The 23,260-nt window shown below is 36.3% G+C and overlaps 3 protein-coding genes across 7 annotated transcripts in view; 1 reads left to right on the top strand and 2 right to left on the bottom strand.

Annotated features, from left to right (window-relative positions):
• LOC116292986 (mitogen-activated protein kinase kinase kinase 2) overlaps window positions 1–23,260 on the bottom strand; it is a 31,687-nt gene that overhangs the window by 4,758 nt on the left and 3,669 nt on the right. The window contains exons 3-21 of one of the 5 annotated variants that reach the window (XM_031700357.2): window positions 13,403–13,453; window positions 12,674–12,786; window positions 12,230–12,270; window positions 11,360–11,459; window positions 10,788–11,003; window positions 9,727–9,770; window positions 8,697–8,904; window positions 8,236–8,280; window positions 7,940–7,987; window positions 7,463–7,545; window positions 6,756–6,844; window positions 6,600–6,683; window positions 5,894–6,094; window positions 5,185–5,333; window positions 3,342–3,467; window positions 2,832–2,961; window positions 2,141–2,211; window positions 1,469–1,572; window positions 961–1,125 (exon numbers count right to left, since the gene is read on the bottom strand). In XM_031700357.2, coding sequence (XP_031556217.1) covers window positions 961–1,125; window positions 1,469–1,572; window positions 2,141–2,211; window positions 2,832–2,961; window positions 3,342–3,467; window positions 5,185–5,333; window positions 5,894–6,094; window positions 6,600–6,683; window positions 6,756–6,844; window positions 7,463–7,545; window positions 7,940–7,987; window positions 8,236–8,280; window positions 8,697–8,904; window positions 9,727–9,770; window positions 10,788–11,003; window positions 11,360–11,459; window positions 12,230–12,270; window positions 12,674–12,786; window positions 13,403–13,453 — 2,068 coding nt within the window. Of the gene's footprint in view, window positions 1–960; window positions 1,126–1,464; window positions 1,573–2,140; window positions 2,212–2,831; window positions 2,962–3,341; window positions 3,468–5,184; window positions 5,334–5,893; window positions 6,095–6,599; window positions 6,684–6,755; window positions 6,845–7,462; window positions 7,546–7,939; window positions 7,988–8,235; window positions 8,281–8,696; window positions 8,905–9,726; window positions 9,771–10,787; window positions 11,004–11,359; window positions 11,460–12,229; window positions 12,271–12,673; window positions 12,787–13,402; window positions 13,454–23,260 lie in introns of those variants that run through there. The other 4 variants (XM_031700360.2, XM_031700358.2, XM_031700359.2 and 1 more) reach the window with 4 other exon arrangements.
• On the top strand, window positions 17,345–20,712 carry LOC148912350 (uncharacterized). The gene is made up of 2 exons (XM_089027519.1): window positions 17,345–17,963; window positions 18,374–20,712. The coding sequence occupies exons 1-2, from the start codon at window positions 17,634–17,636 to the stop codon at window positions 20,303–20,305; spliced, it is 2,262 nt and encodes a 753-aa protein (XP_088883645.1). The 5' UTR covers window positions 17,345–17,633; the 3' UTR covers window positions 20,306–20,712.
• LOC148912349 (uncharacterized) lies at window positions 20,290–22,898 on the bottom strand. Its single transcript, XM_089027520.1, has 2 exons — window positions 22,277–22,898; window positions 20,290–21,953 (listed from the first exon to the last, which is right to left on the bottom strand). The coding sequence occupies exons 1-2, from the start codon at window positions 22,489–22,491 to the stop codon at window positions 21,536–21,538; spliced, it is 633 nt and encodes a 210-aa protein (XP_088883646.1). The 5' UTR covers window positions 22,492–22,898; the 3' UTR covers window positions 20,290–21,535.

Below are 23,260 nucleotides of genomic sequence, written 5' to 3'. Positions count from 1 at the left end.
TATGCATTGAAGGGTTTTAAGGCAGTCAAATAAAAATAAGTACGCTCATAACTACTTTCGCTCACGGGCTGCTTGTTGATTATTCACGCTTGACTTCCGTGTTATTCCTTGTCGTGTGCTGTTAGTATCGAGCGTACTTATTTTTATTTGACTGCCTTAAAACCCTTCAATGCATATGAAATTAAAGGAGAATATTTGTAAAAGATATCTTTTAGTGACTTCATTTAGAAAAAAATCGTTCGACGATTTTTTGAATGCCGCTTTCAACGATATTTTCTATCGCTTTTGACAACAAATGGGGTCATTTAGCTTCATATCAAAAAATCCATAACGTTAGAAAGAAAGTCACAATTTGATTCATACTCAATAAGGACAGTGTCTATATCCGTACCTATATTCTAGCTACTAAAAATATTGAATCCACTAAATTAAAGTCCCGATTTTGAAGGTATAAAGTTGACACGCTGGAAATAATAGTAAAAGTCCATGAAAATATTCACCGCGTAATATTTGGAAAACGCTCTCATACATTTTTTTCATATTGCAATATGTTAGGTGTCTTGATGAATACTATCGACTGGTGCAAGTCGCTTTGAAAGTTTAGGTCTAGTTTTCGAGAAAATAAGCGGTAAACGATTTCTATGATGTCATCATTACGTCATAATGAAAAGGCCGCTTTAAACTAATTTATCATTTTTGAAACCTTTAATCCTTTCCTGACATTGTGTGAAAAGCGCTTGCAGATCGAGTTATTCAAGACGAAGTTGTAGCCGTTTCAATGCGGCTAGGTGTGCCAGACTAAAACTACCCAAAGCCTCCTTAATGAATGATTACAAGACCTGCTACCCTGTTACCCTTTCAAATAACACCTACAAGTCCATTTTCCTGTACAGATCTTTGTGTTCATTGAACTTTTTTTTTTACACATATGCATACACCCACAATTTCTTTACGACTTACTTAGTAAAAATATTGCGCACAAATTCAACCGCATCTTGTGAAGATTCAGGTGGTAGATCGGGTTCCGTGTTTTGAGTAGCTATTTTGAACAATGCTGCCATTGGTTCGAATTCGGCCCATGGGGGTTTTGTAGTTAACATCTCTACCACTGTACATCCGATACTCCTGCGCAAACAAATTAATAACAAATCGTAAGTGAAAATAATTCTTGCGGTCTAAATATCTAAATATCCTACACTTTCTTTTTCTTTTTTTGAGAAAGATAAGTCTAATTTCTATTGATTTGATAGTTTTTCTTTAAATAAGATTACGAGTTTCTGTTTTGCACCTGGTGTCTCGGCACCGAAATTTCATTAAGTTATTCGGGATTCCTGTGGATATGGCGGGAAACTCTAAACATGAAACGCGCACGCGTGTATATTGGCGGGAAAATGATACATTGGCCCTTCCCCCTGTGGTCAAGACCTCGCTACGCCATTAGTGTACAGTGAAACAAGAATATACTCACCAGACGTCAGCCTTCCTACCATAGCCTTCTCCATTGATTACTTCAGGCGCCATCCAGTAAGGCGTCCCATGCACCGAACGGAAACCAGTTTTGCTACGAATTGTCTATATATAAGAAGAAAATAAGAATGAGTTTCTGTTGTTATAAGATTTTCATGTTGATGGGAGCGCGTGCTTTATGAGAGCATACAGCATGCGCGCGCATTTTCAGTTGTGTCATTCCTATCCAAAATAACGGTTACTGTAATTTGTATTTTATAAAAGAAATAAAAAAAACTTGCTCGCTGTGCTGTATGGAGAAATAGAGCATTTGGGGGTTGGCAGAACACAAGAAAAGTGTCGAGAACGCGTCGCGCTTCTCCTAACACCTGTCTCGTGTTCTGCCCGGCAACCCCGGCGTGCTTTACAAATGTACACAGCACGCGCGCGCGTTTTCTATTTCTTCATTATGTTACGTCCAGCAATGAGGTAAAAAAGAAACATAATCACGATCAACACTGACAGGTCGTCAAGTCCACAACCAAGAGACGATTAATAGTTACAGAAAGTGTTCCTCCCAAAACTAAATTCCTTTGAAATTCCTTTTTATAAATCGCTTTTAAAGTTACAAATGCACGAGACAGCAACTGTGTTTTATAACGCTGTTCTGTCATCTTGGTTTCTTTCTTGTTACCTGTAATCGTTTGGAAGCTCCAAAGTCTGCGAGTTTGACGTTGCCATGGAGATCCCTTAATATATTCGCACCTGAATTAAGAAAAAGCAAAGCACGAAAATGATCGTGATCTTTAAAGTGCCTATCACCCTTCTGAAAATATTCACAGTATTAATTCTACATGGGGTAAGATGTTGAATAACACTAAAAAAATATATAGTTTAAGTGCAACTTCTTGAAGTTTTAAAGGTTTTTCCATGCCATATGCTAATGCTGTGACGTATGAGTAGTAATCATTTAATATACAAAACACTACTGGTACAGATAAATTAAATTTGAAATACGTCATTGTTTTCCCCATTGCTCTTATAGAAATGATTGCAAGTTAGTTTTTCCATAGAAGCCGGTGTTTCGAATTACGAGGAACAACAAATAACCATAAATGCCTCCTCATACGTCACAGCATTAGCATATGACATGGAAAAACCTTCATAACTCCAACTGCAGCCGTGAAGGTGCCGTTGTCGTTTCAGCAGGGGACTTCACCGCTCATCCAATCAGAATGCTTGGACGCTGCAACTTTACACGGTCAAGGCACATCTGTATTGTGAATTTTACACAGCCATGATAGTGAGCTCCTCAACTGCTATCACTTAGAATTAGCATAAACTTCAACATCCAAATTTACATAACATCTTCAGAAGCTGATTACCTTTGATATCTCTGTGTACTATTCTGTTAGAGTGCAAGTAACAGACTCCTTCCAAGATCTGTCGGGTATACCTTCTAGCCAGACTCTCATTTAACGCACCGTGTTGTTTAATATGTTCATGTACCGATGACTGAAAACGAAAACATAGTTTAGGTTTTTTTATTCATTAGCCACTGGGGTTGGCAAAATTCTAGTGGATGGGGAGCGGTACGTTCTTTAGGGGTCCACGAGACCGGGGCTATGTAATTTTATACAATAAAAAAGAAAATTAAAGGGGGCGGTTATATGGTGGGGTGGGGGAGGAGGGGGTACGGGGGAGAAGTGCAGAAACATTAGTGATTTATGTTTCTGGAGGGAGCTTCCTAACGAAAACAATGCATTTTTACACTTTTCAACTTTCCTTCGTGTAGGTGCGAGTACTCTAACATTCTCACTTGTAACACAAATTGCTGACACGCACATTACAAATAGTCTTAGCAAATCAATCCAATGTTATTTCAGATTACTTACCCCTGGCATATACTCCATAAAGATATAAATATGTAGATCAGTAGTTTCCATGCCATAGTACTGTACTATTCTCTCATGTCTGAAGTTCTTCATGAACCCGATTTCGCCTTCCAGTGCCCTCACCTCCTACGTACCAAAAAAGTAATAAAAAAAATCCGATAAAATTCACAAAATTTTCTTATCCTAATTCTTCATTAAAATACTTTTATTCCTTTCATAACTAAAGTTTTAACTATTTTTCGAGAAGCTTGAAAACTTGAGTTTACTAGATTTTGATATTCAATTGTACGAGTTTTCATCGGTTTTCATGTGTGGGTAAGATACAAAAATCACGAATGACAAAAGTTTTTGAAAAAAAAGTTTACATTCAGTTAAACAAGAACTGAAACAAAATAAAAAATCCAAAACCTTGGTGTGTATAAAAACCAGTTGTAACGCAGATGGAACAAGTGTTTTTTACAATTGGTTGATCATTGTTTTTGATGGTTTATTTCAACCAATGCCATCGCCTTCCCGTGGCTACAGCTGTACATATCTGTTCGTCGTGGTTTGCCTTAACAAAGAGCAACACATGGAAGCCAGGCAACCACAACGAATTCTCCCTTCTGTGTGGTGCAAGGGATACCTCCGTGCAGATTTTAGTCACATGAAGATCTTCAGATGATGTTGGTAAAATGTTCAAGTTTCTTTTATTTTACAAGTTTCCCTCCCCTTCCTCAAAACAAATCCCTTATGAATCAAATGTATTCTCTTCCGCAGCCAGCGTCATTAGTTTCGGCCCCAGATCCTCTCGGGCCCTCCTCGTGAGGAACTGGGACGGAAACTAATGACGGCTGCTGAGGAGACTAAATCAAATGTGGCTTTTTTTTTCATTTCACAAAATTTCATTACTAAATACTTTACCTACCACTGTCTTATGCTGCTAATCTATCCTGTCATTTTCCTCTTCTTTCTTTACATTGACGTCCTATTTCCCTGTGTTACCTTCACTCTATACTTTGACAAATGATTTCTGTGCTTGTCTTGTCTTCCTTTCACAACTCTTTTTCTTTTTCTTTTCCTTTCTTTTACTTCCTGTCTCCCTGTTTTGCCCTCAGACAATTTGGCGACTTCTGTACTTCCTTTCACTATCAGTTCTTTCTACGTTTCTGTTCTTTTAGTTTATTTGCGTTTTTGTCTTTTCAGTTGAGCTGATTCCTTCTACCCTTCCTGTCTCCATGTAACATTCACTATCATTTTAGTTTTCTCATTACGCAATGCTATTGTGTCCTTCCTGTCCATTTAAATACACCTGAAACATTTTATCCTTATTTTTATTGTTTTCATATTATTTGCATCTACTATCAATTCTGTATTTCTGTCTCACCATGCGGTGTTTTTACTTCACATCTGCCGCTGCCCATTCACTGTAGCTGTTCCCTTCCATTCAATTTCTAATCCTACATATTTGTTCTATACTTTCCCCCAATTCTTTTCTCATTCTTTTGCAATACCCTGAAACCATGCTTCTAAGGCCCCGTCCACACGTATCCGGAAATTTTTGTATCCGCAAATTATTTTTTGCCGATACGAAAATGTTTGCGTCCACACGCAGCGTATTCGAATCGTTTTCACCGTCCACACGTATCCGTTTTCGTAAAAGTTGCGGATACGGATACAAAAATTTGCGGACACGTGTGGACGCAACCCGAAACCGTAAAAAAAATTTGCGGATACAAAAATTTGCGGATACGTGTGGACGGGACCTAACTTCAAATCTGATCATCAACACTTGAAACAAATAGAAAAGTTTAAAATATTTTGAAACTGACCAAAAAGGTTCTTAGCATTTGTACAAACTTACGTTTTTCGTAGAGGAGTTTAAAAGGCCAGTTTCGATTTGTTTTACTGCCAGCTCTCGTCCTGTGTCTAGATCATGGCACATATAGACTTGTCCAAACGCACCAGCACCTAGCAGCTTGCCTTTCCTCCAGTTGTTCGGAAACTGAGTAGCTGTTATAATAGAACATCAACATATAAGGTTATTTGAAAATTAAGGAATACTTTGGATCTACTCAAGGATCACAAGCACTATAAACAGTTGCTTATTTTTGTTTGTGGGAAGGGGGGGGGGGGGGGGGAGGAGGAGGGAGGAGGAGGGGGGAGGGGGAGAGAGGTTTTATTATTTGCTTGCTTGCAAGCATTTATACAGATAACCTTCAAATTTTATTTTATTACCCTGAAACAACCTTTGGACTGATCTTGGCCATAGCTAATGGGGGAGGGGGACAAATGGGAGGGGGACAAGGGGGAGGGGGACAAGGGGGAGGGGGACAAGGGGGAGGGGGACAAGGGGGAGGGGGACGGGGGAGGGGGACGGGGGAGAGGGGTTTTATTATTTGTTTGCTTGCAAGCATTTATATAGATAACCTTCAAATTTTATTTTATTACCCTGAAACAACTTTTGGGCTGATCTTAGCCATGGCTAAAGCAGCCAAAAATTTACTTAACATTAATTTTTTCTCAGGAAATACCACAAGGTTTGAAATAAGAAAACAGTGATAAGGTCTTACCTGGCATAATATTAGACGAGTGTAATCCAGGTTCAGATTCTCTTCTGGGTCTTCGGTATCCTCCCTCTATATCAGCCATCATCCCACTACTGCTACTGCTAGTACTTGCAAGACTATGTTGGGATGACATGTCTGACCGCATGGATGCTGGGATAGGTTTACGAGACGTTAGGCTTTGAAATCTTGGGAAAGTTTGGTGCCCTGTGGTAATCAACATGCTTGTAACATATCTTGGGTATATAAGTGAATGTCATAGCGACTGTACTCAATATATTTTCCAAGACTTGTCACACATATCTTAGGTATATAAGTGAATGTCATAGCGACTGTGCTCAATACATTTCCAAGACTTGTTACACATATCTTAGGTATATAAGTGAATGTCATAGCAACTGTGCTCAATATATTTTCCAAGACTTGTCACACATATCTTAGGTATATAAGTGAATGTCATAGCGACTGTGCTCAATATATTTTCTATATTTAAAACAGCTTTTTCCGTGCTCCGTCTAGTAATTAAGCGATTAGGAAGCACCTTAAGCACTCAAGAAGTGTGGGAAGCACTTGCCTATGGCTTGGCTTCTCCTTACACTTCTTTCGTGCTTACATCACTTCCTGCTTGCTTTATTACTGAACAGAGCAGGGAAAAAGCTGTTTTATTTGTTAAATACATATCATTATGCAATTGCATATTGCACACACATACCATCGCTAATGTCTGATATCGAGCCACTAAACGTCTGCCTTCTCCTTGGAAAAGTATCTGCCTTGCCATCAAGCATGTCTTCCTCTGAAACAGCAAGCAAAGGTAAGCATTCATTACAATTCCCACAGGTGCGGAAAAAGGAATTTCATACATTACCTGATGAAAACATGCCACCGGAATTTAGCGAATTGTTTGAATGCGTTCTTCTAGCCATTCTAGAGAATGATGAATATACTTCTCCAACACTGAGGAAAATAAGGTAACAGTTCTGGTAACTACAGTAGCGTAAAACAAAATATAACAGCAGCAATTACAGATGAAAGAGAAGCAGCCCAGCCAACACTTTTAAAAAAATTACAAAAATTACAGTCTTGCCTTTATGCTATCTCATTTGGTCTATGATTTTGCCTGCATTTTAGACTACCTGCCCCTCTCCCCCCCCCCCCCCCCCCCCTAAAATTGAAACTTTTAAAATTATAAAATATTTTAGTACTGTACAAAATATTTAGAGGATATTATACAGTGGTGCGAAGATATGAAGTTTATCTTCCTATGGTGAAAATATTTCACAAGTGAGCGCAGTGAACAAGTGAAATATTTTTCAACATGAGAAGATAAACTTCATATCTTTGAGCCAATGTGTAATTTTCTTTTTATCATATAGACAGTCCACAAAGAAAAACTACACAAATTAATCAAAACAGGTCCCGGAAAACATCGCAAATGATGTCATTGATATCCTCACCAGTGAAGATATGGAAAATATGTTACTCAGGTCCCGGATGTAGTTTGTACAAAAAAACGAGTGGCGTATTTCCCAGCAAAATACGTTCATGTCTATATAATAAATATATAAACCATACCTGCCAACAGAAAATGTTCCATTGAGAGATGATGATGAACCTGTCAATGATCCTTCTGAACTAGGACTAGAGACAACCCGTACCTACACAATGTTGCATGCATAATCCATGTCAGTATCAATTGACAGTACATGTATCATTATAAATACAGAAGTAGATATAATTGCAAATATGTTTTCTCATAGTAATCAGTGTTTTAATTTACAATTGATGACAATTGGACTCAATTTTTTCCTTGCATGACTGCGATTTTCGATATTCTGTGAACTCAGTAGTTACGTACAAGCTGCATGCTGCAATTTAGTTTTTCGCTACTGTCAATCAAAAATAAACAGTTGGTACCTCTTATGTTCTTGACTGGCGGCAGTAAAAGCCAATTTCACAACAAGCCGTTAAAATGTTTGAGTTCCCAGCACATCAACAACAGCAGTAAGCATCAATCATACAGATACTGTGGATTATTGAAAAGTAACTTACTTCACTGTGGGATAAAGGATCGAACATCCTAATATGACCTTGCACCATCTATAGAAATATAACAGAGACCAAGCAATTCAATTCAATGTTCTGGGGTAGATCCAGGGGAGGGGTGCAGGGGGTGTGCACCCCTCCCTGGTTCCACTTTGTGCCCCTACTTTGAAGATAACCAATACTGTTTTTTCCCTTTGATTCTAAGGGGTGCACCCCTCCCTACAGCACCCCTCCCTGAACAAATTCCTGGATCCGCCAGAATGAATGTTCAAAACAATATTTTATTGTCTCTGAGAACTTACTTCACTACTTGAACTACATGTTTCTGGAATAAATTCTCCCTCACTCTGAAATAAAAGATAAGAAGAGTTTTTAGGAAAAGTGCATCCAACCCCAGATTCAATACTTTCGGTATTGAATCTGCATCAAGTGAAAAGTTGAATGGTGAAATATTAGAAATAGCATTAAATATAAAATTGGATATTTTATAAGGATTTGTATGGGAAAATGTGCTGGATGGCATGGGGGGGGGGGGGGGGGGGGGGGGGATAGGGTCACATGACCTGTTGTTGCAAAAGGCATATTATCTGACCATTATTAGCCATTCCAAGGTTGAAGAAAAAAGTGGGTTGAGTTGGCATTTCATTGCAATGCATTATGACTGTTATAGGACATAATTCCAAGAAGCTACACTTAAATCTATCCATTTTTTCCTCAATCTCAGAATTGCTAGTAGAACATGAAGTTGATGTTAAAAACTCACTCTTATAAAGTGATAAGGTCTTCTCGGGACATATGCAGCTGATTCAGGATGGAATCCAGGTGGCGGTGAGTCGCGTCCCTTGGTGCGAATATCATTGGTTGACATATATTGTATAGGGTGATAGCACGATAAGGTTGGTGTACTAGGGGTGTCTTCAACCATATTGGCTATTTCATCGGGTGTCGATTGCGACCTCGTAAAAAGGAAACTATTTCATGTTAGTAAAATAAATTGAAACTTATTTTCACCTTCACCTATCTACAGTGTACTTTGTGCCAGGTGGTACAAAAGGCTCATACACTTCTTTGCCAGCCAGCATTGCCGCATGCTCTGTGGGAAACCTTAAGTACACAATGGTTACAGTTGACTTTGTGAAACTTCAGCCATTCTTTCTGAAGTTTGTTAATTTTGAAAGATCACAACTTGTTACAAACTTCTGGACTTCAAAAGGAAATTGATTTAGCTATCTTTCAAACAAAACTGATTAATATTGTAGCTAAAAAACTCAAAACATTTACTGGTGAAAGTCAATTTTCAAAATGAAATTCACCTCCACAAAATGAAATTCACCTCCACAAAATGAAATTCACCTCCACAAAATGAAATTCACCTCCACAAAATGAAATTCACCTCCACAAAATGAAATTCACCTCCACAAAATGAAATTCACCTCCACAAAATGAAATTCACCTCCACAAAATGAATTTCACCTCCACAAAATGAATTTCACCTCCACAAAATGAACTTCACCTCAACAAAATGAATTTGCACTCTGTACTTCGTCTGGAATACAATGTTTTTAAAGTATTTGGTTAAAGGGTCACGTGTTACATAACTCTCTGGGTTAATTGTGTCACCCTTCTTAAATAAAGTTTATTGTATTGTATTGTATTGTAAAGATGCAATTCCAGTGAATATTTGAATTCTAGACATACAAAACAATCCACAGTTCCTTGAACCAAGTTCACGTCTAAAATCACAGTTCGTGCCAACTTGGGAATTGAAAAAAGAAATTGTGAGGGTTTGTTACCTTGAACCTAGACCATAGCTTGTTGGCTTTGCTCTTGATTTTCTCTGTTAATGAAAAAAAGAAAGAAATTTATTCATCGACAATCCACATGTCATAAAATTCCTTTAACAAACGTCATGAAAAGTTACAAGAAAAAATTACACAAACCTACAAGTAATTTGTGTTTTATAATAATTATTATGTACTAATGATAAGTATCAGGACTAAAATAATGGCTAGTCAAACAGTTGTCTTAGCTGTCTCAAGTTTCAAGTTTCTTTTTTTTTCCACACAATTTTTTCATAAATATTATTAACATGTATTGAAATTGTATTTTTTATAAATTAATGGCCTACTTAGAAATTAAAAATGGTAAAGTTGACTGGTCTTGCGTTGAACAGCCTGATATGGCCAGTAAACATGTCTGGACAAACACCACTCAGGACATTCCTCTTGGGTGGTCACATTGACTGGTCACATGTTGATCAGTCTGATATGGCCAGTCAACATGTCTGGACAAACATAGATCTCTCAGGATATTCCTCTTGGCTGGTCACATTGACTGGTCACATTTTGATCAGTCTGATATGGCCAGTCAACATGTCTGGACAAACATAGATCTCTCAGGACATTCCTCTTGACTGGTCACATTGACTGGTCACATTTTGATCAGTCTGATATGGCCAGTCAACATGTCTGGACAAACACCACTCAGGATATTCCTCTTGACTGGTCAGATTGACTGGTTAGATGTTGATGAGTCTGATATGGCCAGTCACCATGTCCAGCCGTGGACTACTTCAACAATACGGCAGCCATCTTGGATTGCAAGGCATTATAGGGCATCCAGGGGGCAAATAAAGCTTTGTTGCAGTAGTATGAGAATACAATAAAAGATGAATTAAGAAGGCAAATCAATTGCCTTTACCCATAAAAGAAAGACAAACACACAAGACTTTATATAATTTCCGTTATCTTTGTTTTGTTTTGATCCTGGGAAGATGGCTGCCAAGTTGTCAAAGTACATGTAGTCTATTGAACAGCCATTATTTTTAACCCTGAGCATAAAAAGTGTTACTTACGCCAAGGCTCCGCCCAAACAAGGATCCCATCTTTGGGTTGGGAGGTGCTGGAATAAGAGCTTCAACCATCATTCGCCTGGAATGAGCTGTTCTAGTTTTGTTCAGAACTCCATTAGGCAATGATAGGTAAACCCGCAGGCTAGTCAGGTGAGGGCTTCTATCAAGAATCTCTATAGCTTTCTCTAGGTCAGACTGTGTCACAACTGGTATTGTAATCTGTGTTAATAGAAATGATAATAAATATTAGGATTATTACATTAATTTCTAAATAACCCATAACCTGGACTATCAAGGGTAGTGTGAATGCAGTGCCCTACATGTAGATAAAATTGGGTAGTTGGTCTTGGGACTGGCATCATGTGTGAGTAGAGGTTGTTCATTCTCTACTCTCAGTCCTCAGAATTTTTTTCATTCAATTATTTCCAAATTGGACAGCAGTCCTATTTTCTATACTAATTGTGGAATTCAAGCCCAGAAGTTGTATTAAAAATTGGTAGGGTTGATAATTGTCTTTTATTCCTACAAAAGACACACTGTATAGTTGCCTAGTATATCTTTATTACAGTACATACCTCTTCATTGATATAATTCATACATAATTCTTGTCCATAGGCAGTTTTTACTTTCTGTAAAAGGTCAGCCAGTATCACAGGTCTGGAAACAGGAATTATTCTGCAAAACAATCATAATACATGTAGTGTTACTATTAATTAATTATACAGCTTCTCATTAATACCATATAGGTAACTGTCCAAATATTCTCTTAATTGGACAGGTCTTGTTGATATGGGATTAATTAGGCAGCTATATAATCTATAATAGGTTGGGATTTCATGCTCCCCAATCAAGAAATAATTAGACTTGAAAAATTCCTCTGACTGCCAAATTGGACTCGGCCTAGAAGTCCTCGGAATTTTCCTTGTCCAATTATTTCTTAATTGGACAGCATGTAGTTCTATTACATATACTTATTGAACAAGAATTTGGAATTTCCTCTACCTTTTTTATTTCTTTTTCTAAGTTACGTTTTATCATGCTTTTATCATTTTTTTGTTTACTTAGCAATCCCTTATCCCAGAATACCAGGCCATGGGCAGAGATGACATTTCAAGTTGGAATTATTTTATTATCCATTGACCCTTTTTAGACCCTTTTCTTTGTACAATAGCAGATTGTTTTGGTTGGTGATGTCATGGACCTTACTCACACAGCAGCCATGTTGAAAGGAACAATAGATTTTCCCATACGTAGCCTTGCATTCAAGTGCTTGAGAATAAATTTAAGTGGGTTAAATAAAGGTTTTTATCCAATAACCATGACTGCCACCTGAGTAAAGCCCATTATGAAATAAGGACCTTGTCAAAGGTTATGCATACTGATGTGGATAATCCCTACCACAGGTAACCCAGTTGGCTGGGTACAAAGTTCTATTTATTTCTCACCTTCTTTCACCTTGAAATTCAAACTTGACTCTGATGTCATTCTGCATTAAAACACAAAAATGAATGTATATCTATATTTATATTCACTGCTATTTATATTTCTGTACATTTTTGTACATTACATTTGGAGTACCCAAAAAGTTATATTTCCAATGAATGAAGAACATATTTCTTTCAAAATTTCTGATGTCATTCTGCATTTAAAACACAAAGATGATTGAATATCTACAGCATATTTATATTCACTGATATTTATATTTATGTTTTAGTCAAAATACTCTCCAATACATTATTATGCTTTGTGCTTTGAATACAAAATTATGGTTTCATTGAACATTTACAGAATAGCTTCGCAAGTTGACATTCCATTTTGGTTGAGGATTTAACTGCACCATGTGATCTACTTACTGTATAAGTGTCTTATTTTAGCAAAAGTTACTGTACCTTGGGTGGAGGGCTTATAAACCCAGACGAATTAGGTAATGAAAAGCTTTGTGGTGTTAAAGTATTGTCCCCTTCTGGACTTATATATCCACTTTCCATGTCACTTACATCATCTAAACAGATACACAATAATAATTAATACTAATGATTAATATTGAAAATTTTCACTGTTTATAAAAAAATTGCAATTTTCTTCCACTTTTGGTCTGTCTGGGCCTGGTTGTACGAAGCCCAGATAGTGCTATCCAGCGGATAAATCCTTATCCAGTGGATAAGTCAATGCTGTTATCCAATAAATTTATCCACTGGATAAGATTTATCCGTCCGATAGCGCTATCCAGACTTCGTACAACCAGGCCCTGATTAGCATTGTACTTGTTAATGATTAAATCCATTTGTAACCAGGAAAAGTACTGAACGTTTATTGCTCTGGTAAATCCGTTAGCTGTCAATACACAGACTTTAATTGTTGTACTTTGGTCATATTATCATATATCATAGGCTTTTGGGTTTCTATTAAAGTGTGTCCACCAAAATGACATATGCTGATAAAAATTCAATTATTACCGGTCTAATTAAAACATTTTAAAGAACAAGGCTCTACATGTCAATATAAAAAAACTCGGACAACCTTGAGATGACTGTCAAATGTTGGCCCACACATTTTAGTTTAAATTCGAGTTTTTCAGAGAAATCTTATAAAAAGGTATTAAGTTAGGGTTTATGTACCTGTACTAGGGTTGTTGTTTTGATTTTTTCCTATGATTTTGCAGGACCTCTCTGTAAAACAATTTGGTGATGAGACCTTCCAGGTAAAATCTTGTTATTATATTCATTATTTTTTTTACACAATATGAAACTCACATGAATTTCTTTCCCCCAATTTATGCAATACATAGCTTATGCATTGTGTTGCAGCTCCCTCTCTTTTCTTTCCCATACTAAATCTCTCTTGAAATAAAAATCCTAGACTCAACTTCTAATTTGATCTCAGAAAGCAAATAATTAGTGAAGTGAAGCAGAGAGTCCAAATAGGGTAAATATTTGGTAACAATTACATCTTACATGTAAGATACAAAATTATTCTTATTTTATTTACTAGAATTGAAATGTTACAGAATTTTACTTGCTGTAAATTAATCGCAGCTAAAAAAGACATCTCAAGCACCACCTAAGCATCCAACATTTGTGCTTATTTTGGTTTAGGATAACTAGAAATCCCAATGGACCATGACAGTTTTTTGTTTACGTACAAAACTTTATGTACAAAACCAAACTCAAATTTAATTCTCCTAACAACATTTCACATTTAGATGACAGAAAAAGGTCTTCTGGTATTTTAGATATATTTCAGAAAAGAATGGCATATGTCGATGAAAAAGTTAAAGGAAACAGCATGAGGTAGTGGTTGATTGTATGCAATACATATTATATTTATACATTTTCTGGTGTAGACATGTCTACTCTCAGAAATAATGTTAAAAGTATTGATTTTAATGAAAAGAAATCTAAATAAGATTCAAATTTTCAGATCTTTAAGACATACTAGAAAAAATTATTAGACATACTGTACTAGAAAAAAGTTCCAACTTTGTTTGACAAAAAAAAAAAAAAAAAACACATCAAATTGCCAGAGCAAGTCAAAACATGTCTGCTTCTTAATCATGAGCATTTATCTGCATAATGATATACAATCTTTATACTGCAAAAATCACAATCTTTAGTTGTAAGTATGAGTTTCAAAATGTTACGCCATTAGAATATACAGTATTTTGGGAATATAGCTACCATTATGTAATCTACCTGTAAATGGATGATACTATATAAAATATATCCCGGCTACGATTGTTTTTATCATATAACGAGCAGTATTTCATTGTAGTTTACTGCCTATTTACTAATGATTGGCTATTTATCAGCAGAGAAGATAACAAATTTAGAATCACAACGTTATAGAGTTTTAACCTAGAGATGTTTTAAGGTTGCTTATGCCATTGTCAGTGTGTAAATAAAGTGGTAGAATGTACATAGCAGCACATGCAATATATGCATATTTATTTACACACTGATAATGATAATAGAGTGAGCAACATTGAAACATGTCTGGGGAAAAACCTTTAAGGTTAAAACTCTATAACGTTGTTGTGAATCCAAGATAGGCTATTTACAGCTGTAATAACAACCTTATATTAAATTCTTGAAAGCACCAAGACCTGTCTCTACTGTAATTCCCCTAGTGGGACACAGACAACCAACTGACAGTGAAGATTCAAATGTTACCATAAATGGTCAACATCTAGAGTAAACCCAAACACTAGGGCTGATGATTCATACGTTTGTGGAATATATATTTGATTATTCTGAAGTGCTCTAACAGGGTATACTCCAGGTGAGTCTAGTCCCAGCCCCTAAAGATTAGCCAATAAGCACAGATCTTATTCTTAGTATGTTTAATAGTGTTGATAATTTTCTACTAAAAGCTAGAGAGGGAAATAAGGAAAGGTTTACCAAATAGCTTTAATGAATCAATATGAATTATATTATTTTGAATGTTAATAGTATTTCATTGTATTGCTTTGGAGAAAAATAATATGAAATGACTAAGAAATGATTATTTGAACAACATTTCATTTCTACAGTAGGAATGCAGAAACGTGTTAATACATGACTGTAGCCACAAGTATGTTTTCACTATCAGAACAATTATTTCTCCCCAAAATTTGCCAGACCACTGTCTAAATGATGGCTACAGTCATAGAGATGACCTTAAAATATTATACATAATAAAATGTAAATACTAAAATGATAACAAGTTCAAATATACAGCATATATAATTTAAACTTAGTACAACTGTATGTATTATTATACAGGCCAAAGGATAGAGACCAGACAACGAGTGATCCACTGGCTCTCCAGGTTGGGGGTTGGGCTGTGGGCTAATCCCCTGCACTGAGAAAACATCAATGATAACGGAAAATGAAATCAATGTTGTCCCCTCACCTGCAAGTGAGGAGACAGAGGAATTAAATTTGTATGAATATAATGTACATCATTTTGTATTTTAAGACAATTTAAGTACTTCCTTACAAAGTAAATAAAATAAAAATGTCTGTCCTCTAATATAATGTCATGCAACAGCCAGCCAATCAGTTATATTTCAAATATTTTATAGTAATCTAGATCAAAAATGAGTAAGAGTGTTGAGAAGCTGATGAAAGCATTAGACCATAGGCTGAGTGCTTTTATGGCTTTGAGATGTTTGGAACCCTGATCAAACATGAATCAACAAGTTTTTGATCTGGCTTCTCAAACTCATCATAATTCATTGAATATAGGGGGAAAAAATTAGGTCAAAAAAATTAGGTCAAAATTTTTATTTAGAAACAAGTTATAGCATACGGTCGTAGTAAGGAAAACTGTATAGATAGTGAGGGGTTCCATGTTTGATTCCTGCAGACATTTATATATTTTTTAAGCAATTTAATTAATCTTTCACTTTATTCACAAGTCTGATGTCTGTTTTCTTAAGTTGAATTTATGCATTATTAATGAGTTTGAGAAAAACAAATAAAAATAAAAATAATACAGTACATGTGCATTATTTTCATCACATACACCTAATTCAAAAAACTTTGTCATCTCCAAATTACAGTAGGTGATAGGCGAAAAGCGATAAGAGATAAATCATTCCAAGGTCCAAGATCAGAATAGCTGGAATAACTTCTGTTTCTGCTTCTTATTCTGTCAAGAACATGGGTGGCCTAAGTGTTAAGACTGATTCAATGCTGTTTGTAGTTAACAAAATCATTTCCGTCTCAGAATGACCTATTGCCTATGACAAGATTTTTTGAAATAGGTGTATTCAAAAACCAACCAGAATAATGGGCAATTCAAGGCTTAAAATAATACCAGGTCAGTCACTGGTTATGATGACTGGCCAAATTAGTTTTAGCTTGGTCATATCTCTTTTCTGGCTGAACGTCACTGGTTAATATTAACGACAAGGCAAAGCTTATAGATCAGTCACGTTCTAATTCTAGTCAGACTTTGTGCAGCCATTGTTTTAAGACCTGGTAATTTACAGGCATATGAATGTGTTTTTTTATACCCTTAATTATTGTAAAAATCCACATTATACTATATATTAATTAATGTGTCAATTCATATGTGCTAAACATATTACTGAATATATTTTATTATATACATGAAGTAAAGAAAAAGAGTTTGATCAGGCAGTAAATAATTATTATTAGACTTGAAACACATGTTAGTACAACAATATAAGGTTTTCTCAGAGTATGCATAATTCATATTAATGTCAAAGTACTTTACTTCAAATGATAAACTGACTATATATATATGCTAATATCTAATATTTAAGAACATTCTGCCTGTTTTGTGAAGAAAAACTGACAGCTACTGTAGCTATAATGACAGTATCCCTTATTTTGCTTCCTCTGTAAAAATCAACATGTGAGGTGAGTGTTGAATGCATAGTGGTGAAGCATGAAAAGTGAGCCTTACGGAAGAGCGCCTTCCAGGAATTGATGATCGTAAAATATACATTCGTTTTTTCTTACACAAATGTACAAGTTCTGGAAAATATGCATGTATTTACTGTACATGTATGCCAGATTATTGCGATTATTTTACAAGTGCTGACTTACTTAAAGGACAACTGACCCCAAAAATTGCCGTTTTTCATATAAAACTACAACGTACATAGATCACATAAATTCAACTTTGAACTCTGATACAGCTTCTATGTCGCCGAAAAGAAATAATCAATTCGCGAAAAATAGCAATAGAAGAGCGCCATATTTGAGCCCGCAATAAATTACCGCATTAATGCCGTGACGTCACAACGTGAAGCTTGCATTCCAAACTTGTTGAGTTTGTATATTTCGAGTGCTAGTCGATCTTTTAATAGTCTAAGTTAGAGTAAGTTTCTTAATCCAGATGGTCCATTGTTGTGTGCCAGAATGCACCAACCATTCTTCCAAAACTGAGTCTGTTAGCTACCACAAAATTCCTAACAAAATAGCTCTTCAGAAGGCATGGATAGCGCGGATAAAGAGAGAGAACCTGCCGCCTTTGAAGAACTGCTACGTTTGCAGCGATCACTTCGAGGATTCATGCTTTGAAGTGGATCTGATGGAGCAGTTAACCGGGATAAAAAGGAAGAGGAGATTAAAGAGCGATGCTGTTCCGTCAGTATTCAATTTTTGCAAGCCAGCTAAAAGAAGAGCTACATCAGAGAACCGGCTCAAACGCAAACAAAACGAAGAGGTGAGATAACATGTCATTTATACATAACATAGTTTACATTGTTTTTCGAAATAATCACTCATGAAAAAGACTTATTAATGCATACCGAAGCGAGTCATCAATCATTAGCTATTTATGCTTTCATAGATGAAATGTTGCTTAAAATCATAAGTATAGCTAGTAATATTTGATCGATACTTGAAATTTTCAAAATGGTTATTTGCACGTGTTTAGTTTACATTTGATATTTATTCGTAAACCATAACAATGTTGCCGTAATATTCCAAATTTGCTTGGATAAATGACCACGGAAGAATAATTTATAGCATTGTTGGTTAATATGTTTATTTTGTATTATTTAAGGTAAAGTAGGCCTCGAAGAATGGTTTATAGTATTGTTGAAAACATTGTTTATTTTTGTATTTTCAAAGAATGTGGAGCAGCTATGTGCCACAATAAATCCCTCGTGTGAAGATCCACCAAGTATGGAAACACCAGAGTTCTCTCCTGAACCACTTTGTAAGGAGATTGGTGTTCAGTGTTGCCTTGGTTGTAGATATGTTGTAACATCCACTGCATCAACTCAGACAGAGCCTGGATACTATAAAGATGCCGACACAACAACGGTTTACAATCCCTCCCCTTCACCAAACATCAGTAGAGATGAAATACTCAGTGTGAGCTTCCACGACCACAGCTACAGTACTAGCTATCACACCTCACCAGTAAAGTCAATGCCAACAGTGTCTCCACAAAAGTCAGAAAAGTCTTTGTTTTCAGAGGAAGAGGGACTCCCACTAAGTGACGATGATGATGGTTTCATTGTTTCATCGCAAGAGACAGTTTCAACAACGGACAGTGAATTAGAGCCAGAAAACAAAGACTGCAATAAAACTCTTGAAAACCATATCAAAGAACCTAAATATTTGGTATTTAACTCTTGTTTGCAGCAGTTATTCAAGTTTTGTAGAAGCTGTGGAGCACCTATCGCTGATGTCAACTTTGTATGTCAAGGCAGCCTACTTATTGTGACAACTATATGTATGAAACATCATGCTTTGACATGGTACTCACAGCCAATGTTAAATCGCTTAGCTATTGGGAACTTGTTGATTTCCTCATCAATATTATTTACTGGTAATACTTTTACCAGACTTCAAAACTTTGCATCCTGTCTTGGCCTAAAATTTCTGAGTGAGAGGGTCTTTTACAGACATCAGGAACGTTACCTATTTCCTGTTGTTAATGATGCTTGGAAGAGAGAGGAGGCTGCTGTAATTGAAGAGCTGTCAAATAAGGACATAGTAAATCTCAATGGTGATGGCCGAAGTGACAGTCCTGGCCATAGTGCTAAATATGGCACATATACTATGATGGAGACAAGCACAGGGAAAATTGCCACCTTCAGCATTGTTCAAGTCTCTGAAGTAACCAGCTCCAATGCTATGGAGAAAGAGGGGTTTCTAAGGTGTTTGAACACTTTAGAAGACACGGTCAGTATAAAATGTATCACAACTGACAGACACACATCCATCACCAGCACTATGGCAAAAGATTTTAGCCACATCAAACACCAGTATGATGTGTGGCATCTTTCCAAGTCAATTGTAAAAAAGCTGAACAAGAAAGCAAAATTGAAGAAAAACCAAGAGCTGGCACCCTGGATACAATCCATTTCAAACCATCTTTGGTGGTGTGCTGCTACATGTAATGGGGATGTACAACTTTTGAGAGAGAAGTGGAAATCTGTTGTTCACCATTGCGTGAACAAGCATTCCTGGAAGGATGCAGAGGTATTCAAAAAGTGTGCCCATCCTCCCCTAACCCGCAGACAAGTGCGCACCACACACTGGATCAAGCCGGGGTCACCAGCTCATGTGGCCCTAGAAGAGGTTGTCCTTCAACCAAAGTTACTTAATGACTTGGCAAGATTGACCGACTTTTGTCACACAGGAGGGCTTGAAGTTTATCATTCGATGATGCTGAAGTATTGCTCAAAAAGAGAGCACTTCTCTTACAAGGGAATGGTTGCTCGTACTCAACTTGCTGCCATTGACAACAATTTCAATACAGCTAGAATTCAAGCAATTGTTCAAAAAGGCCCAAGGAGTGGAGAAGCTCGTTATCGCAAGTGCTTCCCTAAGATGCACAAGCGCTGGGTTGTTAAGCCAGTCTTACAAAGAAAAAGCTATGCTTTCCTCCCTGAGCTACAACTGAAAGTACTTGAAATTTGTGAGGGTGGCATGGAGGCTGCAGGGGTTGACCCAATTGAAGAGGTTGAATTACCAAGAAACATTGCTAGTGTTCCTGCCCCAGACAAACAGGAATTGATTGAACGACACCGGTCAAGATTTTCTAGGTAATTAATTTAAATGGAATGTAGTAGAGACTAAAAACACTGAAATGTGTAGTGTTAAGTGATGCTAATTCTAACCATTTCCTATTTTTAATTAACACTATTTAGTAGAAAATAATGCAAAGCATCATTGGCACTCTTTTAGTGATTGTACTCTAGTGAATAGCTGTTTTGAAAGAACTGTCAAGTAAGCCTGTCGTCCCAATCCCCCTCATCTTTGAACAGTTGTGTTCATTACTGGTAATAATTACAATGCTTCTACAAATGGGAAGGTACATGACAGACCCAAGTAAAACTGCTATAAACAAAATATGTAATTAATGTGAAGGGGACCTGATTAAAGTGGTAGATAAGTTTGCAGTTTTTAGATGTTCAGATGAAAATTGTATTAAAATATCATTACCACTTAGGAAACGATTGACTTTTAAATGAAATCTTAAAAGAGGTCTTTTCTTTAACTATCTACGCTCCATTATATATGGGGTCTCTCCCAGTATGAATGTAGTATAGAAAAAATTCCAGCTGAATAGTGACTTTCGCTTTCACTCATGGGAATCAAGATGTTCATTCATTTGCTCTCAGTGAATTAATCAGCACATGATTACTGAGCTGCAAAGGGCCTATTTGCCTGGAAAAAAAATATATGAGCCATAAATGGCTGACAAGCCTGGATGCCAAGATTTCCTAGTGCCAATTTGTCTGACAATGAGACTAGTCAGTACCGAGATTCTAAGATGGGGTGGGATTCTATCACCAAGAGAATTTTTTTTTCATTTAGCACAATTTTTGAATCCATTATAGCATGCTACTTCAAGGCAAATTCTTTATAAACAATACTGACTAGCCTTGTTTTCAGACAAATTGGTGCCCAGGAAATATTGGTTATCCATGTCTAGTATAACTGCAAAATTTGCTTGGTTAGCTCATGATTTTGTCCACTAGTGCTTTGTACACTAGGTTCTCTATTCAGCTGGATATTTTGTCTAGGTGTAAATGTTTTTAAATAATAAAATATGCAAAACCTAGAAAACATTTATATAAACAACTTTCTATATGTACTTCATCTAAAAATAAATTCATGACTACTCTTATACATTTTGGTCTCAGCCTTTCCATGTTTTCCTTTTCAATTTATCAATTCAGAAATCCTGATAGAAAAAAATCCACTCTGTGTATATGAAATGAAGTAAGGAATAAATAAAATGTATATAATAACTCCATGTAACTTTAGGCCAAGCTAATCATCTGCATAGTGAAAACCTTCAAATTCAAAGTCCTCCTCTAGTCCAGGGGGAGGGAAGTGTGCTCTGATGCACATGACAGCACAAGAGGGCAGAACAACCCGAACTTCCTTTCCAAGAACTCCCCAGCACCATCTTGCTAGTTGCCTATATGCAATGTGTCTGTACTGCTTGTGCTCTGGGCCTTCATACGCATTACTGTACTGCTGTTTGTACTGAGCCCATGCGGTTCGAAGAACATACTTATTGGCACAAACAGGTAAGAATCCAGGATGTTGAGTAATGCATGGTGGTGGTTCATCAGCATCTCCATCTTCAACAACAGACTGGCATGTTGCAACCACTTTTTCGATTTCTTGGCAACAAATGCATTCAGATATTGAATCCATAATTTGGCAGCTACCACAGGTACACCTATTTAACAGAAATAAAACAATTCTTAGTATCTTTGAACATTATCAACGATTGTCCCAAGTGAGAATATACATACACAACTTGTGACACAACTATATCCCTGTATCTATATCCTGCAGTATATAACTTATTGACTATCAAGCGATGTTTTTAAACATGTTTTTAATTAAAATTGTGAAAGTTGGTATTGCTTTTGGTCGCAAACTGGATTCATGCATACCAATATCTAAAGAACAGATTGCAAGAACACGAGTGGCAAGATACGATTTTATATAAAATGGATATGTAGTTCAGTTTTGTGATAAGACAGAGGTACGACTTACCAATCTGAATTTGTAAGTCGATTGTTCTCTTGTTCATCGTCTTCAATAATGTCACTGTCAGATCCTTCTCTGAACTCTTCATCTGAGGAGATTTCTATTTCTGGTTCAAACTGATATGGCCGTAAACCAAATTCGTCGTCCATTCCGAAAAATTCTTGAGCGAAATCGTCTCCCGAGCTGTCCGAGCCTTCGGAAGAAGAATTAGATTCTGACATGCCTTTAATTTGATGACCAAGTTGTATTTTTTGAGTAAAAAGTATAAGAAACTGAGGAAGAAGTCAGGCAAACAACTGGAAGCTTGAACTCTTGTGACGTTGTGACGTCATTACGCTATTTTTCTGAGCCCGCGATAAAAGCGCAAGATGGCGGCCACCAGAGCGATATATGCGATGTTTTCAAAAAATTGTTTTAGAAAAATGGATGCTCTATCCCCTTTAAAAACTGGATTTTTGGACTTCTCAAATGATGTAGTTCCTCTTAAAAATGGGTCATTTTGGAGGGTCAGTTGTCCTTTAACCCCTTAACTGCTTACTTAACCCCGCTCAGAATAGTTATGGGTGATCACATCACAATAATACAATGTATATTTTGTTCATGTTAAAGATCAAGAGTTTGAGTTTTTTAAAAAACACAAAAGGTGCATGCATAATGTATAACAATAAATTAACAAGAACATATTTTGATGTTTCATTTTTACTTACATTACCTCTATAAAGAAAACCTCAAAACCTTTAGCTCTGGATATATAAATGAGCAGTAAAAATTAGGTTGAAAACTTTGTAGCCTTTGTAGTCTTGAACTTGAACTTATTTTTGATATTTTGTAGTAAGAGTTTTTAACATAATTCCCTATGTCACCTTTGTAAACAAAAAGTCCATGCTTTTTTATTACCTAATATGGTGATCATTGAATAATAGAAAATATACTGAATGTGATATCATTGAACAAATAGTGGTGTTTATTCAAGAAAATAGTGATGAAATA

This window comes from Actinia tenebrosa, unplaced genomic scaffold (assembly GCF_029948245.1).
Source record: "Actinia tenebrosa isolate PJP-AT-01 unplaced genomic scaffold, QUT_ActTen_1.0 PGA_scaffold11__36_contigs__length_13525064, whole genome shotgun sequence".
NCBI lineage: Eukaryota > Metazoa > Cnidaria > Anthozoa > Actiniaria > Actiniidae > Actinia > Actinia tenebrosa.
The sequence above is the reverse complement of the archived record's forward strand: the minus strand, read 5'-3'. Positions and strand labels throughout refer to the sequence as shown.